This window comes from Sinocyclocheilus anshuiensis, unplaced genomic scaffold (assembly GCF_001515605.1).
Source record: "Sinocyclocheilus anshuiensis isolate Anshui unplaced genomic scaffold, SAMN03320099.WGS_v1.1 scaffold509, whole genome shotgun sequence".
Lineage (NCBI taxonomy): Eukaryota > Metazoa > Chordata > Actinopteri > Cypriniformes > Cyprinidae > Sinocyclocheilus > Sinocyclocheilus anshuiensis.
The window spans coordinates 386459-404299 of NW_015539853.1; the positions used below are offsets into that span (position 1 = coordinate 386459).

The window sequence follows — 17841 nt, forward strand, 5'->3', positions numbered from 1 at the left end:
TTTTTTTTTTTTATCTTAAAGGGACAGTTCACCCAGAAATGAAAATTCTGTCATCAAACAGTTAACGGTAGCCATTGACTTCTATAGTATGATAAAAAAAAACAAAAAAAAGTCTATGGCTACCATAATCTGTTTGGTGATCAACATTCTTCAAAATATCTTCTTTTGTTTTCAACAGAACACAAGAGTAAACGATGACAGGATTTTCATTTTTTGGGTGAACTATATCTTTAAGTAAAAAAATTAAGCTTAGAAGTTTCAGTAGTATAGTCTCTGAGGAGTTAACCATAGGAACAGTATCAGACAAAATACAAAAATAAAATGAAAAAAGAGTTTGTGCAAGATGCAATACAGAAAGCTCCCCCCACTGATAGTCACTGTAAAATTCAAACATTGTGTAACACTGTTTGTACCTTCAGGGGGACATTTCCATTTGTCCAGCCTCAGAATTGCCTGAGCAGGGATGAGAAAGGCAAAAGCACTCGCCTGGAACAAAGGCAACCTAAATATGGCATAGAAAAAAAATTATATTGTGACTACTAATCACATATTTCCATACTAAAGCCCACATTGAATAACTCACCTGACACCAAATGTAGTCTGTATGAGTGTAGTGATCCCCACACAGGTGAAGATGGTGCCCACTAACTGGCTGACAGTGTACTGGTCCTGCCCCACACACGTCTTCAGCCAATAGGAATGGTACAGCAGTACCACTGAAGCATGTTAGGTAGTGCTGGAGATCCAGAGGCAGGACATACAGATATAGGAAGGGTTAGAAGGGATGGGAACGTTAGGTGAGTCAGACTATGGGAGAGTATGAGAATGTAAGTGTACCTGCAGTCCCTGCAGCACACACAGATACCAAGGCGGGACGTCCTCGATCCTGTAGATCATATCAAATCCTGCAGGCTGATTCTGACTCCCATCAGACGTCTTAGCCATGTCAGCAGGCATCTCTTGTACCTCTGTACCATCTGCTGGCACAACTCTATCAGAAGGTGGGAGCTAATGGGCAATATTATAAAGATAGAGTATAATGGAGAATAAACACATACACGCACACGCACACACACACACACACACACACACACACACACACACACACACACACAATCCATGCATGACAATATTATTTGTGTGCACATCTGTTCATGAAGTCCAATAAAACATCTAACTTATGAAATTTGCCTCAAAACAAACTCAAATCTTTCATGTTGAATTTTTTCTTTTTCTCTCTGAAAAAGTGAAAATGCTCTAATGCTGAGAATGACTGAAAGTGCTAAGTTAGGCTGTGACTCAGGAAAAGAACAGGGTCGACTTGACATAGTTTGGCACAGGCCCGTTTTTTTTTTTTTGCAGGGTCGACATTTCCTTGATACGCGTGACAAGTTAAGTGCACAATAATGTGTTAAACCCATTTCAAAAGAGATAACATGGATAAAAACATGAACATCATGATTTATCATTAAGCAGCCAGACTGTATAAGGTTATGTCATTACAAACAACATTATGCAGATGCTATTCCAAACAAATATAGCACACACTGTATCAATGCTTACTGACAACAAAGCTTGAGAATGAGCATTAAAGATAACCAAAGGGATTTATTTGTGTGCGTGTATGTGTGTGTGTATATATATATATATATATATATATATATATATATGTGTGTGTGCGTGTGTGTGTATTCCATTAATAAAAAAATAAAATAAAATAAATAAATAAATAAAATCATTTAAAAAGCAGTTAATACCAAAACCTTTACTGGAATAAAATATGCATACATTACATTTACATAAAACATTTTTTTTTTATTAAAATAATTTATCTCGGATAATTTAGGATAATTTATCTTGGCCATGAATTTGATTTCTTCCATCACACCACATATTTCCATCAAAATAAATTTAAATTTTTTTTTTAATTACATAAAGAAAAAGTGACATCATTTCAGTTTTCAGAGAAGCCAAGTTCAAAAGTTGGCAAGTTACTCTCTCATTTAGCATTAATAATTGACTTAATATTTAACTACAGATAATGTATCTAACTGCAAAAGAAAGTTAACTTCAAAGGTGGTTGAAGAAAATAATTTTGGGGGGAAAAAATTGTAGCGAACACAAAATTGATGGAAACAGTAAAAAAAAAAAGAAAGAAAAAAAAACAATGTGACTTGTAAAATCAAATCAATGGACCAGAACTGTCTGTCTCCTACATTCGTATATCTCATTGTTATATGTTCTATCACATATAACTCCCCAAAAGTATCAAAGCTTTTCTTAATTAAGCTTCTTTTCTTTTTTTTTAAATCCAAGTGCAGTGTATCCCAATTTAGTATTTTGAATAAATGTAAACAAATATATAACAATGCATAATAAATAATGAGTATCATTCACTGGCTCATATTGCAAAAGAGCAAAATTATAATTAAAACATAACAAGCATGTATTTTTTTAATGATTGTAAAGACAAATATATTTACCTACTACTCACTTCTTGGTGTATTTTGTGCACTGAGCTAACAGTTATTCTAAATAGTAATCTGGCACAATACTTTGCACCTTATATTTGAACATTTGTGCATGACAAAGGCCTAAATGTTTTGCTTTGCATGACCAGAATTCAGATTTAAATTTGTAAACACTCAAGAAAAGAATATCAAGACATTTCCCTCCATGTAGATAGTGACACTGAGCTGAGATTTCCTTGAGATGTCATTACAAATCTTCAGTGTTCCAATGTGATATTTAACCAACAAACGCTTGCTGTTCTTACTTTCTTTGAGATAAACATCTGCAGTGTTTTCATTCACAACAATGACTCTACTATGAAGGTAGAATGACGTCAAAAAGATTTGCATACGCAGGGTAAGAGTTGTGGAAGTGTACATAAGACTGAAACGTGCCAAAAGTGTAAGCGCGGAAAAATGGAAGTCAGAAGCATGCAGATCATATTTATTTTGCGTTAGCATGATGCTGCAGTTTCACAACACATGAATTACACTTACGAGTAACAGTAAAATGCTGCAAATAAATTTTTCTTGCGCTTGAAACACGATTTACACCTTTACAAAGCTTCTCTTGCGCATGCACATTTAATTTACGCTTACAGTCTTATGTACACTTCCACAAATATTACCCTGCGTATGTAAATCTTTTTGACGTCATTCTACCTTCATACTCTACACTTTATAGATATTTTACCTGATTCATTGGCCCTTGAAGGATGTGCGGGGCTCTGTGCTGCTGCCTCTCAGAGGCCATGTGAGACCTGGGACCCGGCTGGACGCAGAGCGCTGGTTTTATGGGAGAGCGAGAGACAGAAAGGGACCAGATTAAAAATCTGCCCTTGGTTCTGGACTTTACTCCCGCTGCCTGAGCTCATCAAAAGGCAGACAGTGTGAACACAACAGGAGCTGTGCTCATGAAGCAATGGGACATCTCTTTAGGATGTGAACCACAGAGCCCTTAAAAAACAGAACATGTGGGGTTATTCTTCAGGGCAAAGACTTTTAAATGGTTATCTAAAAGCCTTAAAGGCTATTCATCTTCTTCTTAAGAAGTGTGTGGTCTACTGCGAAAAACTGGGAACCGCAATATTATTGCTGCTAAAGAGCATCAAAATTAGGCAAGATAACCCCTCCTGCAGTCCCCGGTGTGTCTAGTAGATGGAGCTCACAGTGGAAACTGCAAACTTTCCACTGTACTCTTGGACGCACCCACTTTGCAGTAATGAACACGTGATTTCACACCTAGATGTGACAGATATGTGGAGTTGCTCGTGTTCACTTCTGCGGCCAGTAGAGGGAGCTACAGACCAACTACTGAATTAAAGACTCTTCGTCTGCGTGGACCTGCGGATCAGAGTGATATTTTTGATCTTCCTCTAATACTTTGCCAATAAACCCAGACAGGGTGATCAGGATCTTTGCAATAACTATCAAGTGTACATTATCCCAATTATAACACAGATACTTGCCTAATAAATCTACAAATGGACATTAAACACGGTTTTACTCCAAAGAACTATGTAATAATAAATTACAGTATTGAGGCAAAACCAAAAAAATCATTGGGCGGCAATTAGTGTGATTATTAGAAATAATTATAAGTACCACAGTTACAATCAAGCTACAATGTGTTTTGTGTAAAAATATAAAATATTAAATACACATTGCAGTCTTTCAGAGCCTACACAAAATGACTGGTTTGATTTCAGTCGAACTGAAAAGTTTACATGACATTTTAAACAATGTTGATATTGTTAACGAAAACTACAACTATTAAAAATCGTTTTCAGTGATTGAAATGAAGTTGAAAGAAAATAAACTGTAAATAGGCTATTAGATGTAAAAACCCTAAACTTAAACGAAAATGAAAAATATTTCCGTGGCAACTTATTTAAATAATTTTGAAGTTGAAGTTGTAAAATTACTAAACCTGAAAAAAGAATTAAAGCTATATATACACAAAAGATACATAAAATGACAAAAATACATAAAATTACTAAACAAATCTGAAAATCTAAAAATAAAAGCTAATTCAAAGTATTAATAAACATTACAATTGCATATAAATAATACTAAAATAGCACTGATAAAAAGACAAACTTTTGCTTTAGTTTGACTGAAAATTAACTTTTAAAGTGCATATAAACGCACTTAATATATGTACATATTTTACAGTAAAATGCTGCACCTGACCGATTAGAATGAAGTAGTCAATAGTGCAATGTAAACATTATTTAATCCAAAACTAAAACCTCATTGGGTGGCATAACAATGACCTCATCAATTACAAAACTTCACATTTAGAAAGATTCTCTATTCCTTTATTTATGCAATTCATCCTGTTCTGAGGAAGTAGGATATCAAGCAGACACACATCTGCATCACGAATGAATGAGATGCAGGCCGGCACACAGGAACGACACAGGAACGGCTGTCTGGAGAAGATCTAAGCAGAAGTCTGGGGTAATTCTCTTTTCAAGGTTGTAGCCTGAAAGACAAGTTTCCACAGGCTTATGTGGCAAATTTCTCTCAGAGTCCAGCATAGGATCAGAAGAACACAAGAAAGGAGACAGAGACGAGACGAAGGGGGAAAGAGGATGTCCAGAAGGACTGACAGGAAACCAGTGACGTAGAGGCACAAACACAAACACAGCAATGAAGTACCACATCATTCAGATCATATCTAAATTACTGTCTGCGGACTCTATGGCACACACGCACACAGATTTGTCTTTCAACAGCCACCTTTATTACCATGTTAACACCTGCTTACATAAAAAATGTTTTGTATTATCACAAAACCATAGAAAAAAGAACAGCTGAAGAAAACAATCAATAACTTAAAAAGTCTTACAGAATACTCAGGTGTCAGAGGTCACACGAGTCAGTATTAGACAGACGGTCAACAGTACATTCATTTTGAACTATTAACCTAAATAAACTTCCTGTGTTCAGCTGACAGATGACTCCCGTTGGCTCGTCTGTCACAAGTATTCTTGAATACATGCAGAAGCATGTTCAAGCCAAGGGCACGGTGTACAAAGGTGATGAAGAAGGGTTTTTTGTGTGTGTGTGTGTGTGTGGATGGGTGTGAGCGTGTTTTACTGGGCTCTCCTGGACATCAGCATCTCTCTTATGTTGTCCTCCGCATCTTTAACGCTGCGCTCCAGGTAAGTCTTCTTTTGCTGCGGAAAAACAAAGGGAAAAGACAAAAACAAGTTGGTTATTATAACTTCAAGTTCGGTCACATCAGAAGGCTTTTTCTTTCTGAACACACCCTTTTACTCCCCAAACTGCGTGACAGAGCTGTTAAAATTCTTTGTGATAAGATAAGATTAACTTTTTTTTTGGATCGTATTCAAAGACGGTCTTAACGTGAATTAAACTTTGATTGCTCAGGTTGAATAAGGTTAAAGGTTTCTGATTGTGTCTAAATACGAAAAACCTTTCCTTTTTTAGTCAGGAAATTTCAGGAAGACTGTTACATCAAAGGTGCTGCATGCTAGAGAAAGTGTAAATGGAACATTACGCAACGCGTGCCAGGATGTGTAATCAGGCTGACACCTGGTTAGCGGCGAGACACTGTACAGTTACAGGCCTCTACCTGAAGTCTTCCGACAATGTGTTGCAAAAGAACTGAGTCAAATGCACAGCGTGCGCACGCACTCACACAGTCAGAAAACCTTTGCCCCAGGCGATGTGGCACCATCTCATTAGAAATAAGCAACTTCTGACATTTATCAACACAAACATTGTGCGACATATCACATTACGAAGCCATTTATTATTCTTGAACTTTACATGAACCAGCGCAAATGTTTTTTTTACCTTACGTCACAATTTGAAGGTCTTTGAGACATCACAAAAGCACCAAAAGTGTGCTGGATTGTCATTCTGTGTGGTTGTAGGTCGAATCTCTGTAATGATTAAAGTATAGGCATGTGTTTACATCTGTAACCAAGCATTACTGCACATTAGCTCACTGCTGTCTGGGAACCCCACCCTTCCTCCGTCCCCCCTCAGTCACACACCACTAGCTTAATGTAGCTCGATTCTCAAAACCCAAGTGATGTGACAAAACCTTAAAGTGATAGTTCACCCAAAAAAATTACAATTCTGTCATCAACTACTCATCCTCATGTCGTTCCAAACCTGTAAGACTTTCGTTTATCTTTGAAACAGAATTAAAGATATTTCTAATGAGATGACTTGAGAGATTTCTGTCCTGTCACTGAAGTTAATTCCATCAACACTTTGACAATTCAAAAAGTTCATAAAGAGATTGTAAAAGTTGGCAAAGCAAGGGCCGATGTTTGGTGAATTTTCTAAATCCGGTCATTTCAAAACAAATCCACATGATCTGGAATTTTGTGTGAGAACGAAAGCTCTCTCCACACAGATTTCGCAACTGGTTCAAGGTGGTTACGTGGATTCGCTCAGTTAACCAACGGAAAGCTGCTTGGCTTGAAAGTGACTTCTGTTTTTTGCCTGTGAAATTTTCACAATTCACCAAACAATGGTAAATGTGACCACACCTTAACACGTAATCTAACTTTTGTAATTTAGTACTTTCATAGAAATTGCAAATCAAATTCTTTTCACACCTGCAGGCTATTAATATTTTTAGAAAGTTACTTGTGTAGGTATGGTTATGGCCCATTTATAGTATTAAGGTATGGTTACATTTGCTGTTGTTTGGCTAATTTTAATGGGTGAAATCCAGTAATTTCAATAGAAATCCATGCAATCGCAAATTGCGTGTGAGAGAAAATGATTTCTCCACACAGATATTGCAATATGGATTCACACTGACCAACAGAAAGTTGCTTGATTTGAAAGTGACTTCAGTGTGAGGTGCTTCATAAAGCGGCAAACTATTGATAATAGACAAGACTGTTTTGGCCCATGAAATAAAGCGATTGTGTCTTCAATTTGTTGATTGAACATCTCCTTATTAATTTTTGAAGTGGTTTTGATGGAACGGACTTTCAATGGAGGGACAGAAATCTCCCAAGTTTCATTAAACATTTCTTCATTTATGTTTCAAAGATGAATTACAGATTTGGAACAACGTGAGGGTGAGTACACTTGCTGGGTAAATAACCATTCTTAACCCAAAATAAACATTCTTAACCAAAATGCTGGGTTCAGCCTACTAGGTCATTTTGTTGGGTTGTTTTTTTTAAATATTTTTACCCATGTGTTTGGTAGTTTTTCTGCACTCTAAAAAAATGCTTATTTTTATTTTTTACCCAGCATTCAGCCTGCTGGGTAATTTTATTGGGTTATTTTTTTATATTTTTACCCAGGTGTTGGGTAGTTTTTCTGCACTCTAAAAAATGCTGGCTTATTTTTCTTTCTTTCTTTTTTTTTACCCAGAATCCAGCCTGTTGGGTCATTTTATTGGGTTATTTGAGCTGGAACAGCTTACTGATAGCAGTTTTCTTCCCACAGATTCCCATTGGCTGCTCTTGCTGCTCCTGTCACGTCCTAAAAAGTTTACTGAATGTTTTTGATTATTTTATGATTGTAAAAGACTGACTTGCCATTGAATAAAAAAATATTGCATATGAACTGTTCTTGTCCTAATATATATATATATATATATATATATATATATACATACAGGTGCATCAATAAATTAGAATGTCGTGGAAAAGTTCATTTATTTCAGTAATTCAACTCAAATTGTGAAACTCAAAAACAACCCAGCAAATGGGTTAATGTATAAAACCCAATAAGCTGGGTCAAAATAACCCAGCATGTGTTCTGTAAAATATTTACCCAGCGCTGGGTTGCCAAATAACCCAGAAAGGGTAGTTTTTAACCCAGCATTTTTAGAGTGTAACTGACAGAATTTTCATTTTTGGTTGAACTATCCCTTTAAACTTTTGGTGACTTATCACAAAAAAAGAGCAAAGTGCTTGTTGTCCACTGGGTTTTGAGTGCATTGTCTTGTTTTCATAGTAACAGGCATGTGTTGATTATTGCATGAAAAGAGAGGTATTTGGTTGCGCTTTTATTCATGCAAACATATTTTCCATTCAAACTATGCCAAATGTGTCACAAATAATCAAAACAAGGATGCAGAATGAGACGAATATCTGAACTCTGTCCTATAAAAAGCAAGAGTCAATTGTTCATTGAAGAGAAGGTTTATTTTTGGAATCTTGTCTGGCCTGTTTACATACAAAGCTGCTTGTGTATTTTTGGGGTTTTGTATGTGCGTTTGTAGATACAGATGATACAGGTTACCAACATGCTTGCTTGTTTTTAATGAGAGGGCGAGGTTTGATGGGTTTTTCACACCATGACATCTGTTTTGTGATAAGTCTGCATGCCATGAGGAGGAAAATATTCTCTGAGCAAGCATGATAAGAGATACGACAACAATTGATATCAGCTTGCCCATTCCTCCCCATTATGGAGAGCTACAGAAAAAAAACACTTATTTATAGGTCACAGCGCTGGGAAAGGTCATGAAAATATTTAAGAGGGCAGCAAATGATAGGATGGAAAACAATGGCCAACAGGGGTGCACAGAATTTTGCCCCCTCCATCAGTCTGACAGAGTTGGACGAGTGCTGTCAAGCAGACACTGTTGACTTGTTTGGCTGCCTTTAAATATATTTTTCTTTTCACCCATGAGAAAGGAATGTCAGCACCATGAGAACACCCAGAATGCACATACCAAAAAAAAAAAAGTTCTATAAAAATTAAAAACTTTTGACAAAAAACTTTGTCAAAACAGTAATGTGTACATTTTATTACAGTTGTGAGCTTGCAGGCTGAATTAAATGTGATGAGATAAAACATTTTTATGGCAAGGAACCATCTTTTTATGGAGTTGTCTTCACAGGTTACACATGAGAGACAAAGCATGGCCTGTGCGGTCCGATTCCTGAGCAAATGACTATGAGCCGGTTCTTTTAATAAGTCATTCAAAAAGTTTACTGAGTTGAATCATTCTGATGGATCCTTCAGGGAATGAACTCACTGTTCAGAGTCTACTGCACTGAAGAAGATTATTCCAGTGGTTTATTTACTGGTTTATCTGGTTTGCATATTGGGTGGGGCAGGTATTCTATAAAAAGCACACTGGAGTGCTAGCTGAAAAATTAAAGGGGAATCCTCTTCCCTATATGCTCTGTGAATCATATGCAAAAGAAATGAAGCTTCAGATACACATGGAAAATTCGGTGGAAGACTGTTGTATTGACTACTATATCGGTTTTAAGCAAGATGAAACTAGCCGTTAAGTGCAGGAACAGAAACTAACCTAACTAGGCACTGTTTGCCTCCTACACAACTCTACTGAGGCGAGTGTAAAACAATCAATCTTTTGACTCCATGAATGTCCTGCTTGGTATATATGTATGTGTGTGTCTTTCTCACTTTCGGACATCTCCAATGAGCTCTCCTTTATGAAAAAGCACCATTTAAATCCAGCTCTCTTTGATAAATCTGTCATAGAAAAAATATATACTGTACAAATTTATTTTTTAGTTACCAGTAAGTTGCCTTTTAATATATATTTGTAACTTACTGGTAACAAAATTGTAAATGGTTTTACATTACATTTTCTACAAATTTTACTGTAAAATACTATTAAATTTTTTTATTATTTATTTATTTTTTGCAAGTAAAAACTATAGATTACTTTATAACTTTACTGAAAAACAGTAAAAGGATATTACCAAAAGGCCCTGTGTGAAACATTACATATGTTTTTTTTTTTACATTGTTTTATCTTATTTCTGAATAAAAATGTACATTAGGGTGTTTTGTCTAAAATTTCTTTATTTTTAATTCTTTACTTCTGATTTGTTATTTAGTTAATGTTTATTGCATTATTTTAGTTTCATGTGCATTGCCCAGGTGATATTTTGTCTTTGTGTGTATATCGCTGTGTATGTTTATACATGAGTACTGATCATGTGTTACGGACAGGCCACTACATGTTTGCCATCTGCATTATTATGGTGGTTATCAGTACATTTTATGGCATAAAGCAAATTTTAGTTTAAAAGCATGTACATCTGCCAGTTTTTTTTAAAACCATACATTTAACAGGATCATTTTTACACTGCAATTTTACAGCACACACAGGGAAAACTTGATTTTTTAATTCAGTTGTGGCACTGAATAATCAGTGCCACAACTTAATAATCTCATAATTAATAATCAAACTTAATAATCTCAACATTAACAATGGAATATTAAAGGTCATCAGGAATGTAAAACCCTAAATAATGTAATAAAAAAAAAAATAAAATAAAAAAATAAAAACCCTAAATAGTCACTCAAAAGAACAAAAGCATATAAAATCAATCAATTGCACCGAATTCAGGACTAATCCGGTTATCATCAAAGATATGAACCCAGCAGCGAATGGGGGATTCGGCTTTGCCCAAACACGTTGTGTTATGGAAACACTATTCTCCATGCGGATAAAGATACCTCAGAAGACTGACCTTCCCAGAACAATGCGGAAGAAGGCACAAAGAGAGGTCTTGTGGCTCTCTCTTCTGCGGTTCGGTCTGACTCGGGCTGCAGAAGCCTTCATTGTTGTGGCCTGAATGGATCCTCTCATGGGAGTGAGGGCCGCCCATAGTAACTTCTGTCAGAGCACAGATGACAGGGCAGACAGACTGCGCAGACACCGCCGTAAAAGAGCCCTTTGTTGTTGCCGGCTCCGCTACAAGAGGCAGAGGTGACGCTTCTGAAAAGCGCTGACCTGCCACAAAGGCTGATGGAACGGATGAGCGGCAAAGAAGAGTTGCAGATCTTCATGTGTTGAGATTCAGCTTTAGCAACATAAACGACTGCCAAAGGAATGTGGCTGCAGCAATATAATTCTAGAGGTGGAAGAGGCCTCGGGGTGAAATGCTTCATTCTGAAGTGAAAACACAAACTTGCTTTGAGCTGCAGGAATGTTTGTCTTGCAGAAACAAAAGGTGTATAGAAGTGCCATTGAAACAGGAACTTTAGCTCTATCTGGGTCATTGTTCTTGAATTCTACAAAGATAAACTGTTGTTTTGATTGCGTTTATTATGATAATTACAGAAACACCTACAGAAAAATTGGGGAGTTGAGGAATTTATTCATTTCAGTGGTGACTGTGTGGTGGACATTTCAAATGACAAGCCAAGGTCCCCTCTCTGCATTTGGGTTTTTATAGTCCAATTTAAATTCATGTTTCATTTGATGTTTACACAGTTTCCAGGTTACAAGCATCAATAACTTCACACTATCAACAACTATTCCCAATATATTACAATGGAGAGTTTCGGGTGAGTTGACTAAATGTTATATAATGTTAGTTAATCTAGCTGGCTAACATAAAAACTTCAAATAAATCAGTTTTCATAAACATATGACAGTCTGTTTACATTATATCTGTATCATTTCTTTTTACTTTTAAAAAGATTTCATAAATAGTTTTGGAACAGAGCATCATTCAAACGTTTGGGGGTTAGTAAGATTTCAAGTAAATGCTGCTCTTTTAAACCTAATTCATCAAAGTATACTGAAAATAATGTATCACTGTTTCCACAAAAATATTAAGCACTACAACTGTTTTCCACATTAATAATAATAAGAAGAAATGTTTCTTGAGCAGCAAGAACACAAGAAGTGTGATACTGAAGACTGGAGCAATTGCTGCTAAAAATTCATCTTTGCCATCACAGGAATTAATTAAACATTAACACAGAAAACAGTTATTTTAAATTGTAGTAATATTTCACAATATTACTGTTTACTGTATTTTTTATTTAATAAATGCAGTCATGGCAAGTATAAGACACTCCTTTCAAAAACAGTAAAATATATTACCAACCCCAAACTTTTGAACGGTAGTATATTTTTCCAATAAATAAATAAACACACAAACCTAACACTGAATAACTTTTGCTTTTGATTTTAAAAATCAATTTTTCTATTGAGGAGGGGCCAGTCCAAATTTTGGCCCTAAGAGACGGTGTGAAGCTTTGTAAACTGTTGAAAAGTGTTACTTTAGAAATTGCATTACACACTATTTCATCTCATATTTTATGTAGGGATGCACGATATATCGGCCACCATATCGGTATCGGCCGATAAATGCTCATTTTTTCTGTTATCGGTATCTTATTTGTAAGACTTTTTTTATGACTAAATTTGGTAATGGGAGAGTAAAATTATTTTTAAAACGTACACCGTTCAAACTAGGCTGCTTATGTTGAAGTGTTTGGGATGTGGGTTTTAATGATGAGAACTTTTTTGTAATCAGGCTCTCAAAAAGTATATAAAAATTTGGATATAGATTTATCGGCCAACATATCGGTTATCGGCTTTCAAAAATAAAGAATTATCAGTTATCGGTATCGGCCAAAATGTTCATATCGGTGCATCCCTAATTTTATGTTTTATTTTCATGCTATCAAATATTTTTCTTTGAGGCTGCACCCTGCCTAATTTGATGGCCACTTTTAAAAGACAGTGTAATTCTGTGCCACTGTCAAGATCAAGGGTACAAAGTCGCAGCAGAGCAGGTGCAAGGAGACCCATCATGTGTCTCAAAGAAGATGTGGGCATGAAAGTGCCATGTAAGGACATTTGTCCCATGCACTGACACCCAAGCCATGCAACTAAATCTGCAGCATCTCCCTCCCGCTGCCTCTGGAGTATTAATAACAAGCTTCTCCTATCTTTCACTACAAATGCAGCAAACAATACCCTGGTGAGACTCAGGGAAGGGGGCTGACAGATCCATAACAGCCCTGTCAACAGGTTTTCTCACACGCTTCACAACAGACCCTCCCCCGCTGCGGGCACACAGCCCACCTGCATCGTGGGCCAATAATGAGCTCATAACGGAACCAGCAGTGGGGTTATTGTCACCCAAAGAGTCATCAGTCATGTATGGGGATCACGAGGGTGGTGAGTAGGCCAAGGCGATGCTCAGATGCTGACGACATCGTGTTACCTCATAACGTATTGCTTTGTGTCTAGGCTGTGTGAATACTGAGGCCAAAGGAGTCATGAGTTCATTCGCTCTCTGTGGTCTAAATGCGTTCCCAGTATGTACTAGGCGGAAAATGGCAGCTATGCGGTTTGACTGTACACAGGCGTTAAAAAAGCAAGGAGGCTTGTGAAACATTTGTGTGACTCAGGGGTTGTCTTTCAAACACTAACAATCACCATCATTATATCGGTGCCCTTAAAAGCCAATTCACACTGCACCGACCGACGCCAACAAACAGCAACAGACACGTTCGTTATAGGTTTTGTCTGATCAGTGTGTTACCCCTGTTGGCATCTGTTGGCGTTGGTCGGCGCTTGTTTTCGCCAGTTAAATCGGCGTTTGTTGGGTCTTGGAATGTCTGAGAAGTGATGTACTGTATTCAGTCGACTACCAACGCAGTGTGAATTGGCCTTAAAACCAACCAATTTGATTATGACGTTCGGATAAGAAGAAAACATTTGTGTCTGGGGCCGGATTCACAAAAATCTTCTTGTTAAAGAATATATTTTTTTAAAGATCATTTTTGAAAGACTGATTGACACACACACATAGAGCACATGATGTCGATCATTGTTTTGATGTAAATTAAAGACTAAATGAACTATGTTCATCATATGAAGCGACTGTATCTCTTTACAAGATTTGGATTAAACCACTTGATTTATAGATTAATTTTACTATGCCTTTATGATCTGTTGTGTGTTTTGGTTACCTGGAATTTTAATGGAGGGACAGAAGCCTCTCAAGTTTCATAAAAAAATTATCTTAATTCGTGTTTTGAAAATGAACCAGAGTCTTATGGGTTCACAACGGCATGAGGGTGAGTAAATGATGACAGAATTTTCATTGTTGGATGAAACCCTTAAGAAAAAGTTCTCAAATATTTTCTTTTAATTATTTGGGAGTCCAGGTCACCCGTAAACATTCTGACTTGTTCAAAGCCAATATGAGCCCTCTATACATTTATGTTAAGTCTTTATTCCTATCCTGGAAATGTCTTCCTCTCTCTTTAACAGGAAGGGTGAATATTATCATAATGAACATTCTCCCTAAATTTCTGTATTTATTTCAGTGGCTTCCTATATTTATACCGAAATCTTTTGAATTGTTTTTCAGAAGAATATTTCATCTTTTATATGGAATAATAAGTTTTAAATTAATTAGTCAAAATCATCTCATGAAACCAAAATGCCTGGGTGGCCTGGCTCTGCCAAATTTTTAAACTTAATGTTAGGCAGCGAACATAAGAAATATGCTATTTTGGGTACAGCATGACATACAACTTCAGAAATTCCAATGGGTACTGATGAAAGCAGCCTCTTGCTCCGCTGCAACTTTAACGTCCTATGTGCACCCATTCCCTTTAAGTACACTACTTTAGTTAAAAACCTTGTTGTTAAACATTCACTTAGGATCTGGTCTCAGTTTTGTCTCACATTAGGTCTTAAGGACCCTTCTTTTACAGCACCTGTTTTTTGCAATATATTTACCTTCTTTGCTTGACAGGGCCTTCAATATTTGGAGGGATCATGGATTAGTTACAGTTGGCCAACTCTACATACAGTTGTGGTCAAAATTGTACATACACTTTGCAGTATCTGCAAAATGTTAATTATTTTACCAAAATGAGAGGGATCATTCAAAATGCATGTTATTTTTTATTTAGAACTGACCTGAATAAGATATTTCACATAAAAGATGTTTACAAACAGTCCACAAGAGAAAATAATAGTTGAATTTATAAAAATGACCCTGTTCAAAAGTTTACATATGCTTGATTCTTAATACTGTGTTGTTACCTGGATGATCCACAGCTGTTTTCTTTTTTTTTGATTTGTGATAGTTGTTCATGAGTCCCCTTGTTTGTCCTGAACAGTTAAACTGCTCACTGTTCTTTAGAAAAATCCTTCAGGTTCCACAAATTCTTTGGTTTTCCAGCATCTTTTGTGTATTTGAACCCTTTCCAACAATGACTGTACGATTTTGAGATCCATCTTTTCACACTTGCAACTACTACAAAAAGTTCAAACACTCACCAGGGGTTAAAGCAAAAAAAATAAATATCCTGAGCCTGAACTTTTTTCCGGGGGTTGGGGGGGGTGGACACATTCACAGGGTTATTTGGCAAAAAAAAAAAAGAAGAACATTATTTGAAAATGATTTTCCTTGAAACTAACTAGTAACATATCTGCCCTTGCCATTAGCCCTTGACAGGCTCAGACTACAGATTATGGTGGGTTATTTGAAACAGCAATACCAGGAAAGGTGGTGAGTAACTTGCTGGTTAGATTTGTCCTTGACAGGGTACAAGATGACCTACAATTTAAAACATCAAATTTCTGAAATTTTGTTCAAAAGAAATAATAGTAAATGAAATACTAGGAAATGAATATAAAATAGGAAATATACAAAGACAGTTTACTACAGAAAACTACAGTTCTGTTCAATTAACAACAAAATAAAATGCTCGATCTACAATAAATCGCATATTTAGAAATATGTTGATATATTCTGTGCTGGCATAGGTAATTTATAAATGACTTAAGTTACAAATTAAGTGAGATAACGCATCATTTTCCCAGATGAACGTTAAGCAACCAAAACTCACCGCATATGCAGAGGAAGAGTTTAGCCCCTTTCACGCATAGTCTTCACTGGTAAATTGCCGTTAAGAGATCATGTGTGAACAGGACCTTTCAAAACTACAGGTAAATTTGTTCTGGCAATCATATCGTTCTTATGGAGATGACGTGATTACTCTGAGCTGTTTACAAAGCTCCGTTTTTTCCGGGGGTTGGGGGGGGTGGACACATACACAGGGTTATTTGGCAAAAAAAAGAAAAAAAAGAACATTATTTGAAAATGATTTTCCTTGAAACTAACTAGTAACATATCTGCCCTTGCCATTAGCCCTTGACAGGCTCAGACTACAGATTATGGTGGGTTATTTGAAACAGCAATACCAGGAAAGGTGGTGAGTAACTTGCTGGTTAGATTTGTCCTTGACAGGGTACAAGATGACCTACAATTTAAAACATCAAATTTCTGAAATTTTGTTCAAAAGAAATAATAGTAAATGAAATACTAGGAAATGAATATAAAATAGGAAATATACAAAGACAGTTTACTACAGAAAACTACAGTTCTGTTCAATTAACAACAAAATAAAATGCTCCAAGAACTGGTAACTTAAACAGGGTTCGTACAGATACTGCAAAATGAAATTCCAGGACTTTAAGCACTACTCTTTTGGTTTTCAAGGACTAAAATCAGATCTCACTTATCAAAAAAATAGTTATTATTAGGGGTGCTCAGATCAGGATTTTTGAGGTCAATCACCAATCACAGAAAGCAGTATCTGCCGAATGGAAATCTTTGACCATTGCGCTTCGCAGCTTTTTCAGAATGTGTCACGCTCATCAGCCGCGACTCTGCAGTTGGATACTATTATGCTCGTCTCATGTTTATAGGACCAAAAATGTCTGATTGGCTAGTAATGTTAGTTAGGTTGAGAGTGAAAGCTGTGTTCCTCTCATACATTGGTAGGCAGAACTGGTAACTTAAACAGGGTTCGTACAGATCACATGCAAAGAATGCAATGACTGTGGAAACTTTAACATTTGAAAGTATACTATGGCGAAGTTTTCGCTCTCCTTATTCAAACTGATTTTTTTTTCACGAGCATATGATTGACCTGAAGAATGAAAGCTAGGCTATATCATACACTTGGAAAATTATGAGCTACATCACCGCTTATCGACACTAGGGGTCAGATACAGACAATATTTTAATACTATTTTTAAGAAATTTTCAATGACAAAATATTTGTCTTTTAATTACAAAAAGTACAACAATGCAGTAGTATTTTAAAATATTTTAACTAATCTAGGGCTGTAACTAATGATTATTTTGGTAATCAAGTAATCTACTGATTGACAATTGAGTAATCTGATATTCTTTAGTAACACAAATTGACCTAAGTGAAAACCAGGCTTTAGCATGACTATTTATATATAAACTAACAATGAGGCAATAATAATTGGCTCAAATAAAATATCAAAATCAAGTAATTACATTGAGAGTGAAAGCTGTGTTCCTCTCATACATTGGTAGGCAAACTCCTTAACTCGAACGTGATATCAACATAACTTTTAAATGTAGGAGGACTATCTTATTTTCCCATAGCTAAACGCCACACGCTGGAGATCCGGTGTAGTGCCGAAATTTGCACCCTGCCAGATTATGCACCCCCTAGTATTGGTAGGGTTAGGAGTAGGTGTGGGGGGGGGGGTGGAATTAGGTGTGGGGGTGGGATTAGGCAA

The 17841-nt window shown here is 36.3% G+C and overlaps 1 protein-coding gene and 1 pseudogene across 1 annotated transcript in view; both read right to left on the reverse strand.

The window, feature by feature from the left end:
* Positions 1-3264, reverse strand: part of LOC107684727 (solute carrier family 23 member 1-like) — a 9013-nt pseudogene extending 5749 nt beyond the window's left edge.
* Positions 3265-5236: 1972 nt separating this feature from the next.
* Positions 5237-17841, reverse strand: part of LOC107684739 (prefoldin subunit 1) — a 20630-nt gene continuing 8025 nt past the window's right edge. The window contains exon 4 of the mRNA XM_016481079.1: positions 5237-5695. Within this exon, the coding sequence (XP_016336565.1) occupies positions 5612-5695 (84 nt within the window). The 3' untranslated portion in view covers positions 5237-5611. The remainder of the gene's footprint in view (positions 5696-17841) is intronic.